This window comes from Uloborus diversus, chromosome 1 (genome assembly GCF_026930045.1).
Source record: "Uloborus diversus isolate 005 chromosome 1, Udiv.v.3.1, whole genome shotgun sequence".
Lineage (NCBI taxonomy): Eukaryota > Metazoa > Arthropoda > Arachnida > Araneae > Uloboridae > Uloborus > Uloborus diversus.
The window spans coordinates 44151169-44177197 of record NC_072731.1 but is presented as its reverse complement, the minus strand read 5'-3'; the positions used below and the strand labels follow the sequence as shown (position 1 = coordinate 44177197).

At 31.1% G+C, this 26029-nt stretch overlaps 1 protein-coding gene across 1 annotated transcript in view; it reads left to right on the top strand.

Annotated features, from left to right (window-relative positions):
• The window catches only part of LOC129229514 (zwei Ig domain protein zig-8-like), a 244507-nt gene that overhangs the window by 171858 nt on the left and 46620 nt on the right, over window positions 1-26029 (top strand). Inside the window, exon 2 of the mRNA XM_054863834.1 lies at window positions 19760-20007. Coding sequence (XP_054719809.1) covers window positions 19760-20007 — 248 coding nt within the window. The remainder of the gene's footprint in view (window positions 1-19759; window positions 20008-26029) is intronic.

Below are 26029 nucleotides of genomic sequence, written 5' to 3'. Positions count from 1 at the left end.
AAAGTTGTGAATAAAAAACTAGTAGGTATTGATTTCCCATTTTATGTTTTTATTTTAGAATTAATCAAATTCACCGATAAAACAATAGGACGATATTTACCGTTTGTAAAAAAAGGGCAAGATAATAAAAAAAAATCATCGGATGTAGAAATATGCTTTTAAAAATTCAATTAATACCCCGCAGAGTGTTTATAAAATAGCGTAATTTCGGGACACAATAATTGTAAATGTATTTTTTGGGAAAAAATACTATATACAATCACTAGTTCATTCAGTAAAACCTAGTTATGATCGTAATTATGCCCAATTTGACAAAAAAAGGGACGAACATTATATTCGATGCTCACTTAAAAATTACATTTTCAAATACGAAGAAAAAGTCATTTACATAAAAATTTAGAATTTCCAACCTATTGGACCCTGTTTTATTTTTTTCCATCTAGATATCAGTTACACGTAGAAACTTTTAATGATATTAAGCTCGGGAAAACTTTTTAAATGCCTCAAAGGCGAAATAATCCGATTCTTTCAGAAGTAAAAAAGGCATTTCTTTCTTAAACTTTACTTTCTTTTAAAAAGTTTCAAAAGTAAGAGCTAACAAAAATGTTTTTCTCCTTGCATAAGTAATTTACTGAATAAGATTTTTTTCACCGTTATGAAAAAAAAAGGTATCGTCACATCTGATTAAACAAATAGTTTACTTAAAGATTTGGTTTTAGGAAAGAATATACTTTGCTTGAGTAGTTCTTCGTCGGGAGCTTTTCTGTATACGATGAATTTAAGAGTTAGTTACTTGAGTACACATTGAAACACAGTTGGGTAAAGACTGGATCGTTTTTTTTTTTGTTTTTTTTATAACTTCAGACGAGTTTATAAATGCGTTGGGATTAAAGTTTGGAATTGACATATTCTTCCTCATTACTAGATGTAAACTAGTCCAACAAGCTCCTCAACTTTTAGCAATTCCTTTCTTTTTGGAATCGGTAAATAACTTCAATAAATATAAGTGTTAAAAAACTAAAATTTTTTTAAATTTTATCTTAAGATATAATAAGATATGCATTCAAAACGCATTAACATCCGTCACAGTTTAAGGTTTACTCATTTTTTATGCTTTGCAAGCTACTATGTGAAAACCAAATATATATTTTAAAGAAAGCATGTTGTACTTACATAACGTGTAAAGCGTATTTTGACGTAAAAGGTTGATGTGCAACTAAAATAAATAATAAAGAGTTTTCTGAATCAAACAAATACAAAACTAATGCCTACAAAAGCCTTCAGTAACCAGGTAGAGTATGCTTTTTCTCATTTTTTGATTTTATTTTTCATTTTTAATGTGCCTTTAACTTTAAAACAGACAGAATTTTTCGCTCTTGTTTCAAAGTTTACATATTACGTCATTATGCAGATACAAAGTGAATAAAGTATAAATTTTGTTGAGAGCAAAATCTGCCATATTTTTCTGAGACGAAGGTAAAAATTTAATTTCAGATACTAATCTCTCTCATTTTTTATTGAATTGTGCGTTTTCAGTGTCCCTTTGAAATAGAAAGAGTGTTTCGTTTTTGTTTTAAAGTTAGCTCAATAAAGAATGACAGCGTTAATAAAGAGTATTTTTTTGTTAAAAGCAAAATGTCCCATATGTTCTGATAAAAAGCTAAGCTTTAAATTTCATACCTTAGTTTTCTTCTTATTGGTATATTGAAAACATAATATTTGCTGATTTTGAATAAGTAAGCATTAATAATTAGTAAACAGAAATTACGAAACCGAGAAAAAATACTCATACTAACTCATCTTATACTAACATATGTTTTTAAAAAGTTATTATGTTTTTGAATAGCAATTTAAAATGCTTTTGTATCGGCAAATATATTATTTTTTGGACAATCCTGTATATGCAGTAGGGAAATAGTCAATGGACCTTATTGTATAAAACTAACTTTTCAGCATTTGTGTAAAAAAATATTCAACATTACAATGAGGTAGACGTCACATAAAGAATGACAAAAACTAAAGACAAATATTTACAAAATTCAAGTGTTTTTATTTAGATCGTTTTCCAACTGACCAGATAACCATTTTTTCCAACCCCTATGAAAACAGATTAAACTTGACAAAATTCGACCTGAAAATGCTTTCAGAAGAGCAAGGGAGACCGAGTCTGTCTCTGAGCAAATATGTTGCGTTTGGTTAATCTTTCCATTCCGCTTTGCTTGCATTGGCGGGATTGCCGAGTTTGCTCAGTGGTAGGTTGAGGACTGCACAAATTCCCCAGCTATTTGTGAATCCTTAAGGACCATTGAAAGCGTCAGTCAAATGGGATACGGATTTGAAATGTGGATATTTCTTTTGTCCACCTAAATCTTATTTTTGAAATACAAATTTCAAGAAAACTGTTCGCAAAAATTATTGCAATTTTGTCTTTCATTATAAATAATAAATTCATTTCAATATACTTTTATTGTCCCCCTTAAATAAAAAAAATACCATTATTTCTACGAAGATTTTAAATAACTCCTTAAAAATATATTTTAAAATCTAAAATAAATTGTAAATATTCAAAAATTAAAAATGGTTCCCAATAAAACGGTTTTAACTGCTTACTGACCAGATTATTATTACCCGTAGGTAAAAATTGCCAAAGACACAAAATGTTTTAGAATAATGTAAAGATAGATTATTGCTTTTTTTTTTCAAAATACGTTTTTGATTCTGTGACTAATCACTATCTTGTGCTAGAAGCGACAGCCTAAATGAAAACGACCATATATTACCAGTAAATTTACGCTGGTCAACTAAGGACTATAGAGCAATATAATGATAACATTTTATGTGACGTCAGAGTTACGGTGGGGAGTGTATAGGGTTAAAAATCACAGAAAAATTCTAACGATGTAGCATTTGTTTGCGTTCTGTAAGATAAGCAGCTTCAATCTCCTTATGTGACTATGCTTCCAAAAAAAAAAAAATCAATGCTTTAAACTTTGTCAATATTTTACTTTTTATATTAAAAATGTAAAAATATAGAAGTAAAAATTGCTAATTATTTTTGTTTGAGAAAATTGCTTTTCTGAGTGTTTTATTTCCAGTAACAAAATATAACTTTGTCTTTCAAATAATGGTTCATCTCAGAAGGGATCGGCCAACATCAATCACGGAATGATTTCGTTCTTGAACGACTTTCTTACTGCACGGTGTTTCATTGTCCCAAGTGCAGTTAAATGTTTTCAAAAAATATTTCAATAATATTTTTCTTAGCTTTGTTCTCGCTCAACAGCGAGAAGACTTCAAAATAGTTCGCGAAACATTGCTTTCAGCGACCAAACCTATAGGCTCTTGTTTGTTTACAATTTCGAACGATCAGATATGAATAAATCTTAATAATTATTAATTCTTAATAATTAATATGATATAAGAGAACTTCCTGTGTAAATTTCTTACACAGGAAGTTCTGCTGGAGTATTAAAATGATTTTTATTGCATACTAGCTGTACCCGACGCGCGTTGCTACGCCAACAAAAAAATACATCATTATACTGTTTTTCATGACAATCGGTTGAACGGGGCAGAAGTTGCTACTCTGCAGTGCCACCTGGTGGCGAGTGGCTTCAATGAGCATATTATGCACCTTCTCCGTGGAAAAATACATATATATAGCAATTTTCATAATAATCGGTCCAGGTATCAAGTGAAGCCGTGACTATACTCAAATTTTGTACTCACGCAGTTTGCAAGATCAATCAATCGCTAAAAATATCAAATAGAAGAAGTTTTAAATCCCCCCGTTGCATGAAAAGCCATAAAACAATAAAGAAAGAATTTATTTGTTCAAACCATAGACTAATAATAAGAATAGACCGAGCTATGGCAACCCTTTTGCTGCTCATAAACCAAACCATGTGACTGGTGGATATCCTAACAACAGCGGGCGTTGATCGTAGCAGACGATCAACGCCAAAGAGAAATAAAATAAATATAATTGAAGGAACACGGAAGAATGATCTTTTATGCAGTCCGATATGTAAATTTGTTACTCTAAGTTGTAAATATTTTGTTAATATAGTGAGTTTTTTATTTAGATATTACTGTGCATTTTCTTTAGTCAATTTCAATAACTCTCGAAGCAATTAAAGATGCAAGCGCCCAAAAAGAATTGGCAAACGGTAAGATTTTTACCAACAATTTCTATTTAAGATACCGATATGTACATTTGTGTGTTTACGCGAAACGTTTACGCCAACGCTGACGTAGCAATTCCAAATGAAATAAAAAATACTGAAAACTGTGATCAAAAACTATTTACTAATGTCAAAATAATGCATAACTAAAAGAAAAACAGTTCAATCTCTGCACCTGGAAAAAATAATAATAAAAGCACATTACGTCTTAAAATACATGTCGAGTGCCAAACTATAGATAATGGTGCCATCTAGCAACCATGCTGCCAAAGTTTTTGCCAAGCCTCCCACTAGTCACATGATGTATCCATGAACCAATTTTTTCATCAGCAAGTCTGGGAAAGCTCGGTCTACTCTTATTATTAGTCTATGGTTCAAACTCAAGAAAAATGGCAACAGCTAACTTCTTATCAATGAGATCTTTCACGCGAATTAATTTCTGCAGCCGATAATTTTATTCTTATTTATCCAATGGATTGTGACTTAAATTGGAATAAAAAAGGAATTATCGATCGGATTTTCTTCGAACTGGTCTATAAACATTCCCAGTACCAAAAATAACAAACGGTGAAAGTTTCAGCCAAATCTGCCGGGTAGTTTTTGAGTTCATGGATGACATACAGACAAACATTCATTTATATATATATATAGATTTAAGCTCTTTCTTAACTCCAGGTGCCCTAGAAAATTATTAAAATAACTGCAAAAATCGCCAATCTCATAGAGGATTTGAAATCTTACTCTCGGATTTAACTTGATGAAATGCTGCGAAAATATCATCGAATTCAATGATATATCGCTAAATGTTCACAAAATCTGTACCGTCGAATTGTCAACAAATCAGACGGATAATATCGCAAAATGATCAGCGAATCTTTGTATCGATAAATAGTACACAAGTTTTTGTATCGCTAAGTAATACACACGTCTGGATATAATCGCCAAATGGTTATATCGCCAAGCAGATAGATCGTTAAATGGCTAGCAAATCTACAAATATATCGCCAAATGGTTAGTAAATCTATAGATATATCGCAAAATGGTAAACATCTGTTTTTTTTTTTTTTTTTTCAATCACGATGGCTTATTGTCCTCACTTAACCGTCCTTGGCGTTTGGTTCCTTTTTCAGCTTGGACCAGGCGTCTCTGCAGCATCACCGCCCACCAGCCTCTGGTCTTGAGCACTGTCCTCCGGAATCTGCTGCTCCTGGTTGGTGGTATCCATGTCCTACACAGATGCACGCTCATACACATGCACACTCACACACACACAAACTCACACTCACGCCTACGTGCATACACACAGTTATACGCATGCACAAAAGCATGAACGCACGCGCGCCTGTACACACCACTATACACACGTAACCGCCCAGGAGGAGGGGCATAGGATGGGGGGGATAGGAACCGTTTCTAGAAACAATAACTCCAATGAGTAGGGCGTGTCGCAACTTGTGATTGCGAAAAACATAATTTGAATTAAAAATTTCAGAATTTAAATTAATATTTTATTTATTTTTTTTCACGCAAAAGTAATGGGGAATTTCATGAAAACTTCACCAAATGGCATCAATATTGTCAGTTGGACAGTAGATTTGAACTTTCATAATTGGCCGTATGTTGATACATCAAAATTAACACGAAATCTATCGATAGATAGTTCAGTGGAAACCATATCCATCTCCGAGCCTAGTACATAGCTTTTAACTATTTTCGGCAGATTTTCAACAAAATTCTTATGGAGATTTTCAACAAAAATTGTAATTTCAGGTTTAACATGGATAATATTGTAGAAAATTCGATAAATATAGCCAAGCTATCCCTGGGTTTAAAAATTTGATTTTTGGTACCAAAACTGGCTACACATTACAAAATGTTCTGCCGATGTGTCGCCACGCTGTTACTCAATCGTTTATAACCCTAGTAGTTTGAGTTAACCTTAACGGCGAAAAATGTAATAGAAAACCCGTTGTAACTGAATTAATCCTGCCTAATACTGTGTATCACTGTGGGTCAGATATAAAAGTCAAGTTGAAGCCAAAACTGAAAAATGTTCAACTGGAAGTGTATGTATAAAATTATGTTTTGGTTCTTATGTACTACATTTGCCAGATAAATCTACACGTTGTTTTAGTCCTTGCACTGTATAGTCTATCGTTGTTAACATTTATAACCAAGTGGGGGACAAACAAGTATCCAATTGATGCGCATTTACACACCAACAGAAGAAAAAAAAGCGGTGGCTTAAGTTTTTCCTTTCTTTCTTTTTTTTTAAAGACATAAGATTTCTCTATCAAATTTTTGACTCGGTTTTGCATGGTAGCGTGCAGCGTAATACAGCCATGGAAAAAAATTATAAAGACAAGCAAAAAGTATCCAATTATCGGCGCACCTTGGTTGGAAAAGTATGCAAATATTTTTATGATAAAAATACATGAAACGAAACATTTTCAAACAAACTTTGCTAAAAAAAATTTGAAAATCGTTAATATGCATGGCTTTTTGAGGTTTTAGCAGTTTGCCACTTGGAAAAAAATACAAGGACACACATTTATTTTGAAACTGCGAACAAAAATTTTCATATTTATTTGAACCATTGATTATTTACAATAACCCAAAACTTACACAGTAAGATAGTTCACTCTAGATCGTTCTTCATCTTGCCGAATATCACACAACTCTCTGAATGTGAAAATTGAAAAATTATTCTTTGCAAAAAAAAAAAAAAAAAAACAAAATGTTGAATTTGTGAGTAGGCGTGACATTGCAAGGGAGGTAAACACATCTACAACCGAAATTTATAATTTTTTGAAGAATCCAAAAGAATATGGCAAGAAAAAGCGTACAGACAAGTTTCCCACTCTTACTAAGCTCCAGAAACGAGCAATTGTTCATGGTGCTTTTTTACAAAAACAGAGTTCTACTCAAATTAAAAGGTAGTAAATGAATGTACCTTGCATTAGCCGAACAGTGCGTAATGTTTTGCAAGAAAAAGTCCCAATGTTACATACGCTAAACTACGGTCACATTCAGCTTCAAAAGAACCTTAGATTGGAATTCGGAAACACGTTTCATTTGAGTATCTATGGAAATATGTTGTATTTTCTGATGAAGGAAAACTTTAATTTGGACCAGCCGGATGATTTTCACCATCTGGCATTATTTGCGAAACGAAACTTTTGTTTTTCCAAACGACAATTCGTAGGCGGTTTTGTGATGGGTGTGGCTAAGTTTTGCAGCTAATGGATCACCATCAATTGTGTCCATTCGAGATCCCTTGAACTCAGAAGCATATGTTGATATATTAGCTGAAAATGTATTACCTGAAGCATCCCTTATCACGCGGGGGGGGGGGGGTGATTATTTGTTTTAACAAGAAAATGCAAGTTGCCATGTGTCTTGTTTATCACACTCATGGTTAGAGGCCCATTCTGTGAAAATTCTGAACTGGTTCTCAAGATTTTTTTTTATTTTAACCCCATAGAGAATCTGTGAGGCATTTTAACTGGAATAGTGTCTAAGGATGCGACGTACGGGATATATGCAAACAAAGACATACGGACGTCATCCATTGAATTGGCGTGTAAAAACATTTCTAAGTAAATTTTAGCTGAACTTTCTGAATCAACGACTGGACGATTGATGATGGTTATTAAAATTTTTTTTTTGTAGAATATTAATTTTTTTCGGGACATATTTTTCAATGTCCTTATAATTTTTTCCATGTTTCATCTAATACATTTGTGTTAATATGTGATCTAACAACTGTATTCTTTTTTTTAAATTCATACTAACAGGTTTCTAATGTTTTCTACTTTTAAATAGTAACTTATGTTCGTTTTTTTTTTCTCCAAGTTCATGATTACCTTTATACATTACACTCATTTTTTAGCGTGTCCTTATAATTTTTTCCATGGCTGTATAATTTTGCCACTTCTTATGTAAAGTCGATCTCAGTGATTAGTACGTTTTCAAAACATTGCCTAGATATCTGAGAATAGTATTTTTAAAGAATGTTGAATTAATTTATTAAAGGTTCATTTGAAAAAAAAAAACGGGATTGAGTAATACCACATTTTAAAGAGTTTTCTAATGCTATGATTAATCCAGACTTTTCGTGAAACAGAAGTCTTAAAGAATTGCTAATTCTACTCTAAAAAAAGTAGCATTAAAAGGTCTCAAAAAACCGATTTATTCTTAAAAAAATAATTTACATGATTAAGAAAACTAGGTTAAACGTGAATAAAATTAAAAAAAAACTTTTGGAAGGCAAATATTTCGTTTAAATACGTCGTTCAAACAGAATAAATGTCATAAAACATCATAAAAGCAGACTTTTCTCTTTTTTGTTCAAAAAAATATTTTTAAAAAATAAAACACCTAAGTAAAAGTAAAAATTAATCAAGTACCAATTGAAATAAAAGAATAAGATGTTTTTAAAAATATTTTTCAATTATATTTTTAAGTGAATGACACAAAGGTTACAATTATGAACGAAATGGCATTGCTGTTAAGTCCTGAAAACATATTTACAAAACGTGTAAATAATTTTATTAAAACAACAATTTTAACTTGAAATTTTATAATTCATTTAAAATATTCCTAACAAATTAGTTTAATAAAATCTATAAGAAAAGAAAATAAGATAAGTTAGCAGAATCAGCCCATACAAATTCAAGTGCTTTTCCATCAAAGAAATACTACAGACTAAAGACTACAAACTAAATAAAGAAAAGTAATCACACGTTGACTTAATTTAACTAAAAAATCCCTGCTCTAACTTTCTAAAGTCATTAATTACGTTTGAAACAGAATGTAACATCAAGCTACACTTAAAAATAAGGTGGATAAAACTGAAATTTGTTTACCTTTCTTAATGGTGAACTGCAAATTTCACTTTGCTCAGTTAATTCAATAAATAAAGAAAGTCGTGACTTCGAAAACTTTGGAACCCTTAAAAGTTCCTTTAATTTGTTCACAAAAAAGAGAAAATAGATCACTTTTAAAAGGTATTTTTAACGCTCTGTTTGTATATTTTAAAGAAAAAAAATAATCAATACCAGGGAACGCCATTTTAGAGTAACTAAATTAATGAAAGTACTTGAAAATGTTCTGATTTGTTTTAAAAGTATTTTAATATTTTAAGAATTCCACGCGGTGGAATTTGTGTGCATGAGTTTTCTTTTTGTTACTGGTAATAAATGATTCAAAATTCAATTTCTTCTGTTTAGACAATATTTCACAGAAGAGAGAAAATGAACTGGTGATGTGCAATTTACTAATCAGTTTTCTTTAATGTAATTTCATTAAAATAAATTCCGTTATAAATATTTGGTCTCATACGGAGTATCAAAGAATATCACTTATGGTACCTTAATGATATTATATCGGTAATTTTGTAATCCGTGTAAAATATGCGGCTTAATTTGCCTGAGAGCTCATTAATGCTGAGTTTTTTTTTTTACTTCTGTTCAATTTTTCAATTTATGTGAATATTTACATATCAGATAAAATAGAGTAACGTTGGAAGAAATCACTTCCTGGATAAGGTTTTTGATCATTACCTCACTTATATGTACGAGGGTAAGTCAAAAATTACCTACACTATTCTTTCTACAACTTCATTAAACGGAGATACACTCTATAACCAAAAATATTGAGACACTTTCAAAAATTCACATTTTTAAGGTTTTCTCCATAAGTAAGAGACTAATTGTCTTGTAACTTTTGTCACATAGAAGGTTTGCTCCAGATGTCAATTATTATAAAAGTTGTATCACCTTTGCGTTTCGATGATCAGTAAAAAATAGGAGAAAACAAAAATGTAACGATAATTCTTATACCATGCAAAAGATGAGTGCATGTGAAACGTGCGCGCATTTAAAAAAAAACAAAATCATTTCGAAAGTTTCTACTTTTGGGAAAAATTGTGTTACTCTTTCAACACGATTGTACAATTTGTTTTCCATCCTCTTTGACCTCTGTTCATATACTTATACAATATACTTATACTGGCATCAGTGTGTTTAATTGATATTTAAAAAAAAAGTACCATATTTCACCTCAGTTATTGTAATTATATTTTACGTAAATAAAATTAACATTTTACACACGGTTGACCTTTATATTAATATTGAATGTGGTCGAAACTTGATGATACCCCTTCAAAGTCACTGTATGTATAACAAGAGCCTTTGAAATAGTGAAACGAACTTTTACTTAACTAGAAAAGTATTGAATTGCCTCATGAAAAAAAAATGGTTGTGCCACTTGAATTTTTGACAACAATGGAGCTTAAATTATGCAGTTCACTAAAATTCTTATTCTAAAGCACATTTTTTTTAAAGAGCTAAAAGTATATGTAAAGAATCATATTCTATAAATGTTTATTATTCTCTAGTTTATACTCGAGTAGCGTGTTGTTCTAAGTTCCATTTATAATCTTATTTCCGCATTTCTTCCCATTGTGTTTAAGGAAATTCATGCATGGTTAGGAAAAATGATGTTTTCTTGCTATCTCAAAAGAATCTGCTATGAGCTATTAGGGTTTTTTCTTCGTTTAAACTTGGAATATTTTTCAAGACAAGTGGCGTTAACAACAATTTCAATTTCTCATAAAGTTGAAGTTCTATCTTATGATAAAATGCATTTATTTTTCTACTTTTTGTACCATAAAGAAATATATGTGTGCAATACTTTTCTCACGGTACTTTTTGAAATTTAAAAAGGCATTTTTTGATGAAAGTACTTTTTTTTTTGCATTTTTTATATTTGGGTTACGATGATAGGACGGTCGTTATTTTTAATTCAATAAAATATAGTTCCTTTTGCTTTTAATTTGGTTATTAGTTTGAACATTGGAGCGAAATTTTGATTTGTACTGTCGTCACTGCTTTTGTCTCATTAATTATGTAATCTATGAATTCACAAAAATAGTCATTGTTATCAGCCGTTCCGTCATGCTCACATAAAGCTTCGTCTAAATTCTAACATTCTGTAGCTAACATTTCTACTGCTCCAGTAATTTAAAAAACTCAGCAACAAACTACCTTAAATTTCAACTGAATATCGGAAGTAAACACTCATAACGGATATTAATGTCTTCGAAAGTCCCCAGCATAAAGCTCCCTTCGTAAAATCTCTCTTCCGATTTGTCCATACTAAGCTTTGCTTAAAATAACTTAATGATCCGGATTGAAATTTGGGCAGCGTTTCATAAACATTTGGCGTGCAAATGCACTATGAAATGAGCTCCAAACCCTGAAATTGAAAGAGAAACTTCGTCTGTTTACATCCCCGAAGGTTCCGCTTATCATAGAAAGGGATGTGGAAGTCCTTAAGATACCGGATGTGCGAGTTTTGCTTCATTACGTAGAACTGGCTTCGTCTCCCAGTTAGCAGTTCTGCAAAAATAGCGCGGGGTTGTGTTCCTTGAAGTGGGGAATGTGTGACACTGACACCAATGGGGAGATGGAAGAATTTCTGGTAATGTCAGTCAAAATTGTTTTGCGTTGTTCTTTATCAAGAATATTTCAGTTACATTTTTTCTCATCCAGTTTCTAATTTTGTGGCTTTTGAGTTTCTAATGAAAACAATAAGGGAACTACAACTCAAATGTGTGGTAATTAATAGTTTCGAAGAAGCAAATGTGAAAATGTGAGTTTAAATTTAACCACAGCCTTTTTGTTGGAAGTGCTATAAAATCCATAGATAAAATCCCAAAAGACATAAGATACGCAAAAGTGCAGTTTGCACCGGACTTGAGGTCCAGACCCTGTTGTTTCGCTATTATATTGAGTTGAAACTTATTTTAAGTTAAAATTTGTTTTCAATGAGTTAAGCATCTAAAGTACTATGCTGAACTGTGTGGTTTGTTCAAGGTTGTCAATAGCGCTGATTTTTAACGCAATTTAAAATAACAATATTTTTTTACGAGGTGAATTTTTTAAATCTTTTTTAATCATCGGAATTGAGTTGCTATGTTTAAGAGACGATACGTCACTAGTAACTTGTGAAGGTGTAACTTATGATTTTCAATACACTAGTTCAGGCTTATTAAATTTACATTACCGTACCAAAAATTCTGTTATCAAATTCATCCGATTAAAAAAAGTTAAATTGATAATTTTTTTAGTTGTAAAATGAACATTCATGGTCTGTTAACTGTCACAGCTAATCTTAAATCATTTTTAGATACTTGAATTTAATTTAAAGCTTTTTATTAGAAATACACATTTTTGTCTGAATTTGTACTAAAGTTCTTTGAAATGGCGTTCAAGTACTCGTTCTAATATTGCGTCAACCGTTTAAAAAAAAAATAAAAAAAAAAAAAAACAATTTTTGAAAGACGGCATGAGCAAGGCTTTTACTACCTCAGATATATATTTAATTGAGAAAATTGACAATACGGTTTTTAGTATTTATTTCATTTCAAATATAATTATTGCACGTGATTAAGAATGAAAATCAGGTTGGAAAAACGGGCAATATGGGGTAGGGCACAATTTTGGAAAAAATATCCAATATGAAGTGAAACAAATTAATTTTGCTTCAGAAAATGTGGAATGAAGATGTGGAAGAAAAATTATGCCCTGTGTGCCCTTTGAAGTGCATTGGGTAAATTCATGAATTTTAAGCACTTGTTTTTGCACTATTTTTTGTAGTACAGGAGGTATCCCGAGTAAACAAAACTTTTCTGACTCTTTTTTCAAAATTAAAATTGATACCTAAAATTTTTGTTTCATTATTTTAAATTGATAGGATCCCACTCCAAAAACTTTAAGTTTTATTACTCGCTTAACTTTATACCTTTTAAAATAATAATGTCAACAGTAAGTGACAAAAAAAAGTATTCCATATTCGGTGTTTTTACACAAAAAAGAATTTCGCTCATCTATCATTTAGTTCACAAACTAGCCTACCAATAGGTTGCTGCTTTTGTAGTCTCCGCCTACAGAGGTGTGAAATTGATTGGATTCAAGGAGCAAAAAACAAGAAAAATCGTGAAAAATCCTTTCATAAAAAATATTATTCGTAATCCAACGATGCTAATTTTACTAATTTAATATTTAGTATGATATCCTTTGTTTTTAAGCAACATTTTGATATGTGTATGCATGCATTATACCAAATTAGCACAAGTATTCTTTATGTCCTCATCTCGATGCCAAATGCGAATGATCTAAGTTTTGGTAGTAATTGTCGTCTTCTTCAGTTTGCCCTTCACAATAGCCCATAGATTTTCTCAATTGGTTTCATGTCTGGGCTGTTCCAAGGCCAAGGAGCTCGTACCTCCCGTTCAGCCAAAAAATAAATTACAGAACGAGCTTTGTGGCAAGGGGCGCCATCCTGGATGAATGTATAGTCATTTTCTGGGAATCAATCCCTCAATTGAGGGAAAAGACGATTTTGTAGGACATTCCTGTATTGGTCCTGCCTCATAATACTATCTACAATGTATAGTCTGCTAGTTCCCTTGGAAGACATGCAACTCCAGACCATAACAGACGTTGGATGCTTCACTGTCTGAGCGATGCACTGTGGACTGAATTCCTCTTCGAATAATCTCTGGACATGTGTTGGGAACTTTCCTCCCCAATGCTAAATACTGATTCATCAGAGAAGACCACCTGGACAAGAAAAATGACGTTCATTACAGTCTAGGACTCGTTTATTAATCATTGTTGCCAGAAGAAACTCAAAAATGAGTTTCTGCAAAATTCGACATGCTAAATTTTTAAACAACCACTTTAATATTATAATACCAAAAGTCTCAAGAATGATACTAACCTTACTCCAGTCTTCACCAAACATCACTTGAACATCTTTGGTCCACTGAACCCTTTTCTTTGCCATAGCTGGGGTGATGTTGGCCTTTTTGCGTAGCCTTCGAGCAGGCATCCCACTGGCGATGAGTGGTCGCCATACCAATGATGGGTCCACCTGTACATCATAATGCTTCAGACTGTTAGCAAGGTCTTTACTAGTAGCTCTTTTGTTACCTTTGACCATCCAGATAGGTTTTCTTTCCATCTTTAGAGACATTTTGCGTTTTCTACCACATTTTCCCAGCCTCTTTCGAAAATCTGTCATGTTTTCTTTGACAGAAACATTGATTCTGCAGACAGTTGTTTGGGAAATATTAAGTTTTTTCGCAGTTTCTCTTTGTGAAAAGGTATTTTGATCTAACATACACATAACCAATGCTTTCTTGCGTGGTGAGAGGTCTGGCAGCTTACCCATTTAACAAAATTCACCAAAATCTATGTCCGAAAGGAAAAACGTAAAAACGAAAACTGAAACTGTTCCCTAATACAAATATATGAGAGAAAATCACTTAGAAACTTGTTATTTTGGTGGTCCTAGTGCAAAAATACGAAAAAAAAAAACACTTTTTACCACTCATAGTTGGAGAAACAGTTTTGGAAAAAACAATGGAACAAAATGGTGATTGTTATCAGGTAAAACTCAATGTTGCCAAGGAGGGAAAACTAAGGTAAAACGAGAAATTTTGCGGGAAAATAATGTATTGCACTTTGACTATTATGGAAAAACATAATTAGGATTTTAAAAAGTATCTAGAGTTTATTTTAAAATCGGAATATTCAATTTTTCTAATTTTCGCTCTTTGAGTTGAATAAATTTTACACCTCTGTACCTAATGCAAGTTATTTTGTTTTAACAATTTATTTTTTAACTCCAGGTTTTTCAATCTCTAAATAATAATTAGGTAATCCATTTTTAAAACTATTTATAACTTAATATTTGGAAACTTAATTTTTAACTAAATATTTGGAAAATTTTATTAATTTTAACTAAATATTTGGAAACTTGTGTTACTTTTTGATATACATGATATAATATTACAGTTAAAATATAGCAGAAAAACATTTTCTAAAAAAGTAAGATCGGCCTCCTCGAAAGAATATTCGCGAAAATATCTCATTCTTTTCTTGCTCATGTAAATACGCCTGAGCTGATGTGTGCAGCAATCTCCTTGTTTGCTTTTGTATGAAAGTATTCGTCTCCCTTTGACTGACATTCCTAAGTAAATTGAGTATCCCTGTTTTAAGATTGAATGCATTTCTTTTCCAATTCATATCTCACAAAGAAAATGATTTTTTTCCTGCCCAGTTTAGTTTTCCATTCTCAGAAATATTGCCGAAGGAAGCCTTCACCATTTTGTTTCTCCAAATCTAGTTTTTTTCATTGTGAACTTCTTTTCAAACATACTTAGAGACGTGATCTCTCTCTCTCTCTCTCTCTCTCTCTCTCTCTCTCTCTCTCTCTCTCTCTCTCTCTCTCTCTCTCTATATATATATATATATATATATATATATATATATATATATATATATATATATATATGAGTGTGTGTGTGTGTATTTTACTCTACTGTGTAGAGGACGAAACAGATAATCGTGTAGGAAATTGTGGGTCTGTGGTAGGAGATTTGCTTTCTAATCTGGAGGTCAAGGGTCAATTCTCGGCGTTGGCCTTGGTGTTAATTCCTTCTCCGCTTTTGAAATATTTCCTGTGTGTGTCCAGAGTCGAGGAGCTTTTTATGCAGTTCTCTACGTATGTGAAGCTGTTTAACTTCTGCATAAATAATAAACTAATATATATATATATATATATATATATATATATATTTATATATATATATATATATATATATATATATATATATATATATATATATATATATATATATATATATATATATATATATATATATATATATATATATATATATATATATATATATATATAGGAAATTGTGAACAACATAACTACTTATTTTATTTTTATTTATGATCTGTAATAATACTGGCTTTTTTCAAACACTTTTGTGCAAAATTTCATTTGATTTTCTACTTTTTTTGGGGTAAACGATTGAATTACGTGTGATGTTTACTTCAAAATTTGAAAATTTTCAAAAAGCGTTCAAATCCCATAACATTTAACAACAAAGCATGTCACTTTAAATCCATTAGCTATATTTTCTAAATAAATAGACTTCTCATTTTTTCCCAGAAGCCTATTTCTTGAGGTGGATTTTTTTTATGAGAAAGAACTACTCAAAGAACCCAATTCGAACTGAGATAAGTTTAGCCTGGGAATCAGAAGGAGATTCTGAAGTAGGTTGGTTTCGTATGTAAGCTCTTTCTTGTTTAGTAGTGTATAAACACACTTGTCAAGTCAGCAAGCAACTTCTCTGCATCGAATCAGTACGCTTCCTAAACCTCAAGTGGCCTTTAACCTCTCACAGCTCGCAGGGATCTCTTTCTCTGAAGAAGCTTATCGGTTTACTTTCTGGAAGGGTTTTTGAGGCGGTAATATATTTTGGTGAGTGACAAACTAGAATTATCAATCAAAACCGCCAACATACTCGTGTTTTGCGATTCGATAATGTTTCTTTTATCTATTTTTATTAAAAAAAAGTTGCGTGATTAATGCTGGAAATGTTTGTGATAAAGTTGATTAAAAGTGCAATAAGAAATTCGAAATGAATTTGGTTTATTAGATTTTTTTTCGGTTTTATTTTTATCTATTTTTTTGGTCGTCCTATCTCTGCTGCATAATTGTGCCTCTATTTCTAACGTATTTACATTTTGATTAGATATTACTTCATTTATCTGAACAGAAGAAACACGTGAAATTATAAAACTATTTTTGATGTCCAAGTTTTTTACTAATATAGTTTTTTATGATATCATTTTAATTAGTTTCTAGTCCTTGATGAATCCAATTTATTATGTTTAGATGTTCTTATAATTTATAAGTACACTAAACTTTATGAATATGAGAAAACATTATTATGAGTGGATTTTTGTTTTAATTTATTTTTTTTCCATTTTACCTAAAGAAACAATACTAACACATTTCATCGTGAAAAATAAGTGAGAAAAGAACAATTAAAAAAAACATTTAAAAATATTTTTAATGGTTATGTCATTCAAAACAGTCATCAAACTTTTAAACTAATCTGTAATAACAAACTGCTTATGGTTACCCTATTGTTTTCCCTGATGCCTTTAGATCGTCCTTGCTGATTTTCATTACCGTTTATTTATTTTATTTATTATTTTTCTACTTTGAAGGTATTTTTTTTAAGTTTCTGTATTTTTTTTCTCTTTCTTCTGATAACATCCAGTTAAAATACTGCAGGATTCCATGCCAGATAATATTTCCTTTTTTTTTTTTTTTTTTGCAATCTATTTATTCTAGCCTTTGCGAATTCGTAATTGATTATTTTCGGATCGCAGTTATAAATATTTCGAGAAGAGACTGTTTTGAAAATTTTTCTTATCATAATTTTTACACAACACTGACTTCAATTCCGGTAAGTAAAGTTCTTGATGATGAAAACGTTTCAGCTCAAAATATCCCACCCACGTTGAGTCATCACATCTCAATCTATGACCTTTCACACCTTACTCATTCATAGTATGTGTACATCCTTACTTCTTCAAATTTGTACCTATCCCTATACATAATAGCAACGCCATTTTTCTTATCATTAGCGCTAAGCGACCCACCATCGTTATATAATCACAAAAAAACAGTAATCTTCTATAAACTAAGCTGAACGTTTTGAGGACAGATTAGCTTCATTTTCCGAGGAAAAAAATAGAAACTTTAATGAGAGTTTTACGTGCATAGAAATGTAGGTCCAGTGAAAGTATAGCAACAATAATAATCAGTCGTTACATCAGTGGAAATTGCAGGGGCGTTTTTTTCGGCGTGGCAAAAAACTGAAATAGTTGTCGTTAAGACTAATGATCTTTGTAATGCATTCAATCATTTGTACAATAGTAATTCATTTCCTATTTTGCAATAAATTACACTTGATTAGAACAATAGATGTTCACAATGTTCGTGATTCTACTAAGAATATTAATAGACGCTTTATTTTTACTGCACTAGAAATTTAAGTGTGAATTTGTCGAGATAAGTGAATTAAAATGTAGTATGTAATAGATTCTTTAATTTTATTAGTTACTAGTGGTACCCGCACGACTTTGCCCGTAGTAGAAAATTAAATGGTCATTTGGTTCGCCTGTATATTTAGAAATAATGGATGATGAATTTCTCACCAATTTGCTATGTTAGATTGCTCGCCCACGTTACGGTAATTTGCTCGTCCGTATTATGGTAATTTACTCGTCACTGTTAGGATAATTTGCTCGGTAAAATGTTCTTAAAATTGCAATAGAAAATGAAATCGCTTAGATGTGCACACCCCTATGCAACAAACTAATTTTGCACCAAATTTCATAAAAATCTGCCGAACGGTCTAGGCGCTACACTAGGCGTCACAGACATAACGACAGAGATCCAGGCTTTCAGCTTTATAAGATAAAGATAACTGAGACACTGTCTTAAGCTAAATTAAAGTTGCTCGATTGAGTATTTTAATGCGATTGGCATCCACTAGCTCTTATTATTACATTTATATTTTTAAATATTTGTATTTAAACAATGCAAATATTTTAGAGTACGAGTATTTATGCTGAATATATTTTCGTGTTTAAAAACCAAGCAGTTTTTTTTTATCTAATAGACTGAGCATTATGTCAGAAAAACAAAGTTTTTGAACGTTTTTTTTTTTTTTTGAGTTGAAATTATAGTCTAGCCTATTTGAAACACTTTTGTTCCCGATTAGATTTTTTTTCTATGATTTAGTAAAGGAAAAACGTAGGAATGAGACAAATGCATTTGTGCCGAAATTAAACAAGTAAAATTATTTCTACTTTTGTTTGTCTAGTAGATGTGGCATCTTTAGACATTTTCTTGATTCCAATATCTGGCACATCGTCTGAGCGATAAGTTGTCACATGACATTTTGGAATAAATGCAGCTGTCCCCTTCTTCCAAAATGTATCCAATCCGTATAAACTGTGAAGCATGTGATATCTAATTTCCTTAGTACGTTTGAATTGGGAATAAAAATCATCGTGATTCTCTTAAATATGTAAATTTTGCTACTGTTATCAATTTCTGTTTGTTTGAATACTTGTATCATTTCCCCACAAAATCCGACTTTCAACTGGTTTTTTGGTTAATTAAGATTTTTTGAAAAACGATTTTTGAAAAAAAAAATCTCAAAAGAGTGTCCCAATCTTGCGCAATCTTTCTGACATAATTATTCGTGTTAAAACTGTGCGATGCAATTTATTCCGAGTTTTTTGAAAGCTGTGTTAAATTAATTTTAGTTTAAGTGATTTATGAGAGTATATTTTAGAACAGTTGATTCATTATTATTAAAATTTAAAAAGTTCTGCCACGTGAAAAACGCCTCCGGTGGACACCAGCGGAGCTTAAATGACGCCGAGGGGGGAGGGGGATGAAATTGTAGTTAGCGATGCACCTATCAGGTGCGAGCGACTAACGTAAGGGAATAACTATTTAGTTAAGTCGGGGGGGGGGGGGGGGAATTATTACTATTTAACATTAAACCTTTTAATTTTCATTTTTTAAATATACATTTGGATACAGTTTATGAACTGTGTGAATGAATATAAATGATTAATTACATGCAGGTATTTCATGATAAACAATTGTCTTTCTAGGAGTGGCTTCCAAACAGCTAGAAATACCCAAGCTGCCCTTGAGGCATCTTCTTCCCAAGCCTTCCTTCTCATTTTCCAAGTTTTCCGGCTTATCCGTTGTTCCTCCTGCAGCACTTCTGAATGGTAAACAATTCATCGTTGAGCCGGTAACTACTAGAAATGTCACTACACAAATAGGACAGACTACTTATCTCCACTGCATTGTTGATAAACTTGAAGACAAAACGGTGGGTGGCCTACAGCGTCAGGTAATGCAGCATGAGCTTGGAAGCTTTGTGTTCCTCTTATCCATATCTCTAACGCTATGTGCATCATTTTGGCCTGTGTTGGAAAAATATATGATGGTTTGCTTTTTCCAGTAAAATAATTAGTCAAAGTTCATGCTTTTTAAAAATTTGAAAAAGAAAAAAAAATGTATTTTTACATCCTCAAACTGTTGGTGTAATTTATAGTAGCAATAGCGCATCACCTCTTATTGAAGAGCTTTTATAGGCGGCTTCTTTTGCTGATTTTTAGATAGATATTTTTCTTTTTTGGAAACGTTTAATAATTCTTCACGTAAAAATGTGTTATTTTTCTCCTTGTGAAAACCATTTTTCTCCATCGCAACATGCACTGATAGTAACACCGCTGCTTTAAAAAAAAGTTTACTGCCTGCGTAATGGTGGCGGCAAGCAACGTACAGCACAATACAAAAAAAAAAGAAAAGTTAAGATCAATATTTTGATTACATCTGTTTATTGCACGCAATTGATTTTTATTGGACATTTAAAGCATTCAGTTTCTTATTATTTAAGCAGAAAAAGCCTTTTTTGTACATTTTATGCATCTGCAAGGAGCTTACGTTAAAAGTATGTGCCTTTAAACGTGCTTGTAACTATTTTTACGCTAAATTCTTCAACAATACCACTCTAACTTTTTAATTTCTTCAATGTAAATTAACATAGGCACGTATGTCAAGACCTGACTATTCACTCATGCAGCCATATACATCAATAATTTTAAAAAATGTAACCTAAATTACGCTTGTTTTTCATTTTATTTTTTATTTGTTTATTTTATTTATTTATTTATTTATTGAGAAATCTTTGGAATGTTCTGTCTAATTTTGTTATGAAGCATTCAGCCTGTATTTTTCTTATTTTTATTATTAATATGTTTGTCTTTCATTAACAAATTGAGTTTTTCTTTCAAAAAAAAAAAAAAAATAAATAAACTGAGATTGTGTGCAAAACTTAATGAAACCTTGACAATCTCATATGCATGCAAGTAAGTTACCTTATGCTTTGGATGAGTGTTGCTGTAAATTTAACTGTGCTTCCACCAAAATAATCGAAAAAATTGAAGAAACTAATTTTAAATGATTTTCTTGTGCTTAAGTTTTTAAGTTCAATCAATTGAATAAAAAAACATATTATATAATTTTACGGATCTTATACTGAATGGCTTTTAAGTACATTCTTTTTAGATTGTGAACAGAAAAAGTTTAAAAACCAGCATGAATATGACTTTTAATACATCCAATATGTTCAATAAATTACTGCCCATTAGCCAGGGCTAAAGCAGAAATACATGAAATGCACTGCCAGCTCAGTCATTTCCAGCCGAGAACTGCAGTTTCGTGCTTATTAGCACTCATCAGCCCAGCATAGGAAAGTGACTGAGCTGGAGATGGAAAATCTCTTAAGGAAGCCAAGAGTGCCAAACAAACTGGTAGCTAATATAGAATTAGCGCAGACCAGAGGAGTGACCGAAGCAATGGTTCGGTTCAACTCGGAAATTGAAGGCAAGGCATGGTATATTCAGTAAATTACTGCAGTAATTTACTGAACTGCAGTTTCGTGCTAATAAGCACGAAACTGCAGTCCTCGGCTGGAAATGACTGAGCTGGCAGTGTATTTCATGTACATCCTATATGTATTATGTATTGTAACTATGGCATCACCTTAATGTTTTTCAGTTTTTGAAACATCATTCTCTGTTATGTGCTTACAGCACGCTTAATGTGGTTTTGAATGAGCTGCATGACTGAAAATTTCAAATAATGCTCGAACTCACTACATTCCTTGTTTCCTTGAACTTCTTTCCATACGTATTACAGCGCTATGAAACATCTGTAACCGGAAAAGGATTACTATTTTTTAAATCATTTGACCTCTCAAAATCAAAACTCTAATACACATTTAGCTTTTTATTGTACAATTGAAGTACAGTGCCAGTTTTTTTTTTCTTTCCTTTTTTTTTTTTTTTTTTTGCTGGTCTTAGTTCAAGTTTTTGATTTTGACATCATTAGTAACATTCCGAATGATTGCTAATGCTTGTTTGTGTTAAATCTTGTTTATTCTTATTTCTTGTGATTAGCCTTTTTTAATAAAAAAAAACAGCAATTGCTTTATGATTTTTACCTCTTGATCATATTTTTCTTATTTTTTAAGCTTTAATTTATGGTACTAAAAATAAACCAGTAAGTTATTGCAATGCTATAATAATGTTATTAAGATAGCATTTATATGTTAATGAACAAGTGAATGAGGTTGCTCACTATCTTTTTTTTTTCACCTTTTACTAGTTATATGGTCTGAAGGAAAATTTATGGTTGCTTCAAAAACTATACGTAAGAGAAACCTAACATTTTAAAATTGTTTTTTCTTTACCTATTTCATATTTAAGAGTTCTGAAATTTGAGATCTCAAATAAGGCAACTGATAAAAACTATAAACAATTTTTATGTTTGAAAGGTGATGCGAGGGGAATTTTAAATCGGGTTGGATTATATGAAGAACTTGTTCATATTGAACAGCAAAACCTTAACAAATTGAAACATTTAGAAACTTAAAAGAGTATATTACTTTTTAATTCCTATAAAGATAAAGCATATATCTGGATGACATTTGACTAGCATTAATGAGAGTAGAAGTCAAATAAATTACAATTTTAGTTCAGCGTGGAATTGGATTCCTCTATTAAGTGTATCGTTAGTGGAAAAATGCAGCAGCCATAATTCTATTTGTGAAAGTCCTTGCATGTTTTTGAATTAATTTCAGAAACCTATTTCAAATGGAAAAATACAATGGCGCAGGACATTGAAAGGTACTTGAAAAAACATGTTGCAAGTAACTTAATTCAAACAAAATTCACAATGAAATTCAAAAACATTAAAAAAGAATTATGTTTAAGTACAAGTATTTTTTGTAGATGGAAAATCTGGCCAGTCATTTTTTTTTTTTTTTTTTGCAAATGTTTTTACGAAATCTTCAATGGGAGTTAATTAAGTTAGGAACTTCATTAACAAAATTAGGATAACCTACAACATTTCTAATCACGGCTTTTTGCATAATTTTGTTTTGAGTTAGGCTTAAAACCATCATCTAACTACATGTTGAAAAGCAAATGCATTTACTGGCATATAGCATTGGATTTATTAATAGACGATTATTTAAATATGAGGAAATTAAAAATAAAGATAAAATATGATATTAAATTATGTTTTTAAAACCGTAACTACTATGTTGTGGCCATTAAAAAACATTCATCTGTATTTTGCTCTCCATCCACGGTTGGTTTGGAATCGGCAAATGTGAAAATATGAAGTGGATGTTTCTCTCATTTGAATGTAGCTCTGCATAATTTAGTGGCTAACACACTTGCAAATGCTGACATCCCTGCAAACTAATAGATGCGCCCATTTCTGCCAATAAACCAGATTCTAGCATTTCCATCTTATCGGTAATCAGACAATATTCATAAAATCTAGACTCTAACGTATAATCACTACAACAAAATTATGCTAATTGCAAAAGCAGAATTCATTTTAAAAGTCTAGCCCTAGCTTATAATTAATTACTAACATTTTATTCGTCAATTGACTCCTTCAGACCTTTTGTCCAGTATACCTCAGATTAGTTTTAAACAGCTGCTAATCATTTAATAACTGATTAAATTACTTGACTTTTTTGCAGTTGGTTCTGCTTATTATTATCTGTGCAAGAATGTTTTGTTTATTGAATGACAACGCTAGCAAATACTGTCTGCGAGATTTAGAGTGGATCATTTTTTTCAACCATACGTTCTCGTCGCAAAAGCGAAGTTTTTTGTGTAATTTTTTTAAAAACATAATCTTTTCTTCATCATTTTAAATTATAATAATTTGTTTTGATGGTGTTTATAAAACATTTTACAATGAAGTTTGTTTGATGTTTTATCGTTTTTTTACTTCAAATATGTATTTCAAAAATGTATGCCCGGATTACTGGACGCATCATAACTCTTTTAATGTTTCATCTACAAACTTTAAATTTTGTCAGTAAGATACTCTTTACCGTAGTACACTGTCCACAGAATAAAAAAGGTTTTTTTTTAAGTATTTCATAATTCCGACTGAAGGGGTTAATAGGCGATTGCGGCAAAAAAAAAAAAAAAAGAAAAACTAATTTAACTATTGACATTGCTCCGATTCTTTGCCAACAATTAAATGACTTAAAATGTTTATTAGTGCAATCGCACATTGATCATTAATTTTTCACCAAATTAACACCAAAATTAACTCACCGCTTGTGGCCTTGTAAGTTCACATTCCAAAATAGTTTTTCTAAAATAGTTAACAAACGGTTCAAAATATATAAAACACGCTAATTTCTGCGCTATTTTTTGTATTACTAACATTATTTACAGAAAATGAGGCATGCATTTTTACACATTAAAAAAAAAAAAAAAGTCCATTGAGATTACGAGATTAGACCTGAGCATTTCAGTACTTCTGGAAAGCATGGCATTTGTCATTATAGTGCAATGGATCAGATTAATGCTATCCATTGCAGCCGAAATTGAATTCTGTCTGGTAATCAAAGCAATGAATTCCACCAAATACACTTCAATTTGAGCAACAAAATGTTCCATTCTGTGCAGGTTACATTCCTCAGAACAGAATTAACTGCCGTCGTAGTGGCTTAGTTAATTCTATGTGGGGGTAACCTCGATTTGGCATCCGAAAAGACCTTTTCTAAGAAGGAAGGAGCACTACCGGAAACCACATTCATTACATCAAGTCTTATTACACCTAATTGGAGATAATAGATGGACGCCATCTTTGTGGTTAAGAAAGACGGTACACATTCCCTTGGCGTTTCAGATTGAAATAAAGGAGCTTTTACTGTCTGCAAATGGATCGATGCTAAATCATTTAAATAAAAGAATAGGATAAAACATTGAACAGGAATTATAAGATACAACAATGCTTGCTGCCATTATAAGGCACAAAATATATTTGACGAAAATTTAGCATTAATAACAGTCAATATTGGTTCCAATAGCACAATACTACATCAAAAAAAAAAAAAAAAAAAATCAGATACTATATTTGTAAATCGGTGTTGATAATGAAATAATTAAATATTTTCCCAATTTATTCAGAGAAAATATAATATTTTAAAAACGTATGCGCCACTCTTCGCTATTTGAAATGGGCTTTTTTCTTTTTGAATCCCCCTTTTTTCTAAAAACCAACAGCGACATTAAGTTTCAACTTGAAAAATATTCCCTTAGAAAATATGTTAAAATACATTTTTAGACAAAAATCCTGAAGCTTAAAATTATTTTGAACCATCTTGATATAAAGTACATAGATAGTAGTTATAGTAAAATACACACATGCATAGTACACATAATAAAATAACTCTTGGGATAAAGCCACTCATAAAAAGATTTTCCAGAAGTCTGAACTACTTTCGTGAAATGTCGTTCTTCTGGCATAACGCAATAGTAATGCAAACATTAATAAATGTATTTATATTTAAAAAAACTGCTTATTTATTATTTATTTTACGGAATTCAGCGACGAAATTCTGAAAAAAAATATGCTTCCTGAATTTTAAATTATATTGATCATCAGTTACGTTGGTAGAAAACATTACAGAGAGGGTGTTGTACTTATTATTTAGCGCATTTTAATTTTGAATATTTACTTTTAAGTCAAAGCAAAAACTTTGTAATATTACAATTGCCATCTCATTCGTAAAGAGAAGTCTGATGTTCCAGTGAGAAGGGTGTCATGAATCAAAGAAGTAAGCCACTTTAGCATAGCGCTGACTTTTATTTTAAATACTGAACATTTAGAAAAATGTGTCGTTAAAATTTTACCTTAAAAAATACTAAAGATAATTATATATATATATATATATATATATATATATATATATATATATATATATATATATATATATATATATATATATATATATATATATATATATATATATATATATATATATATAT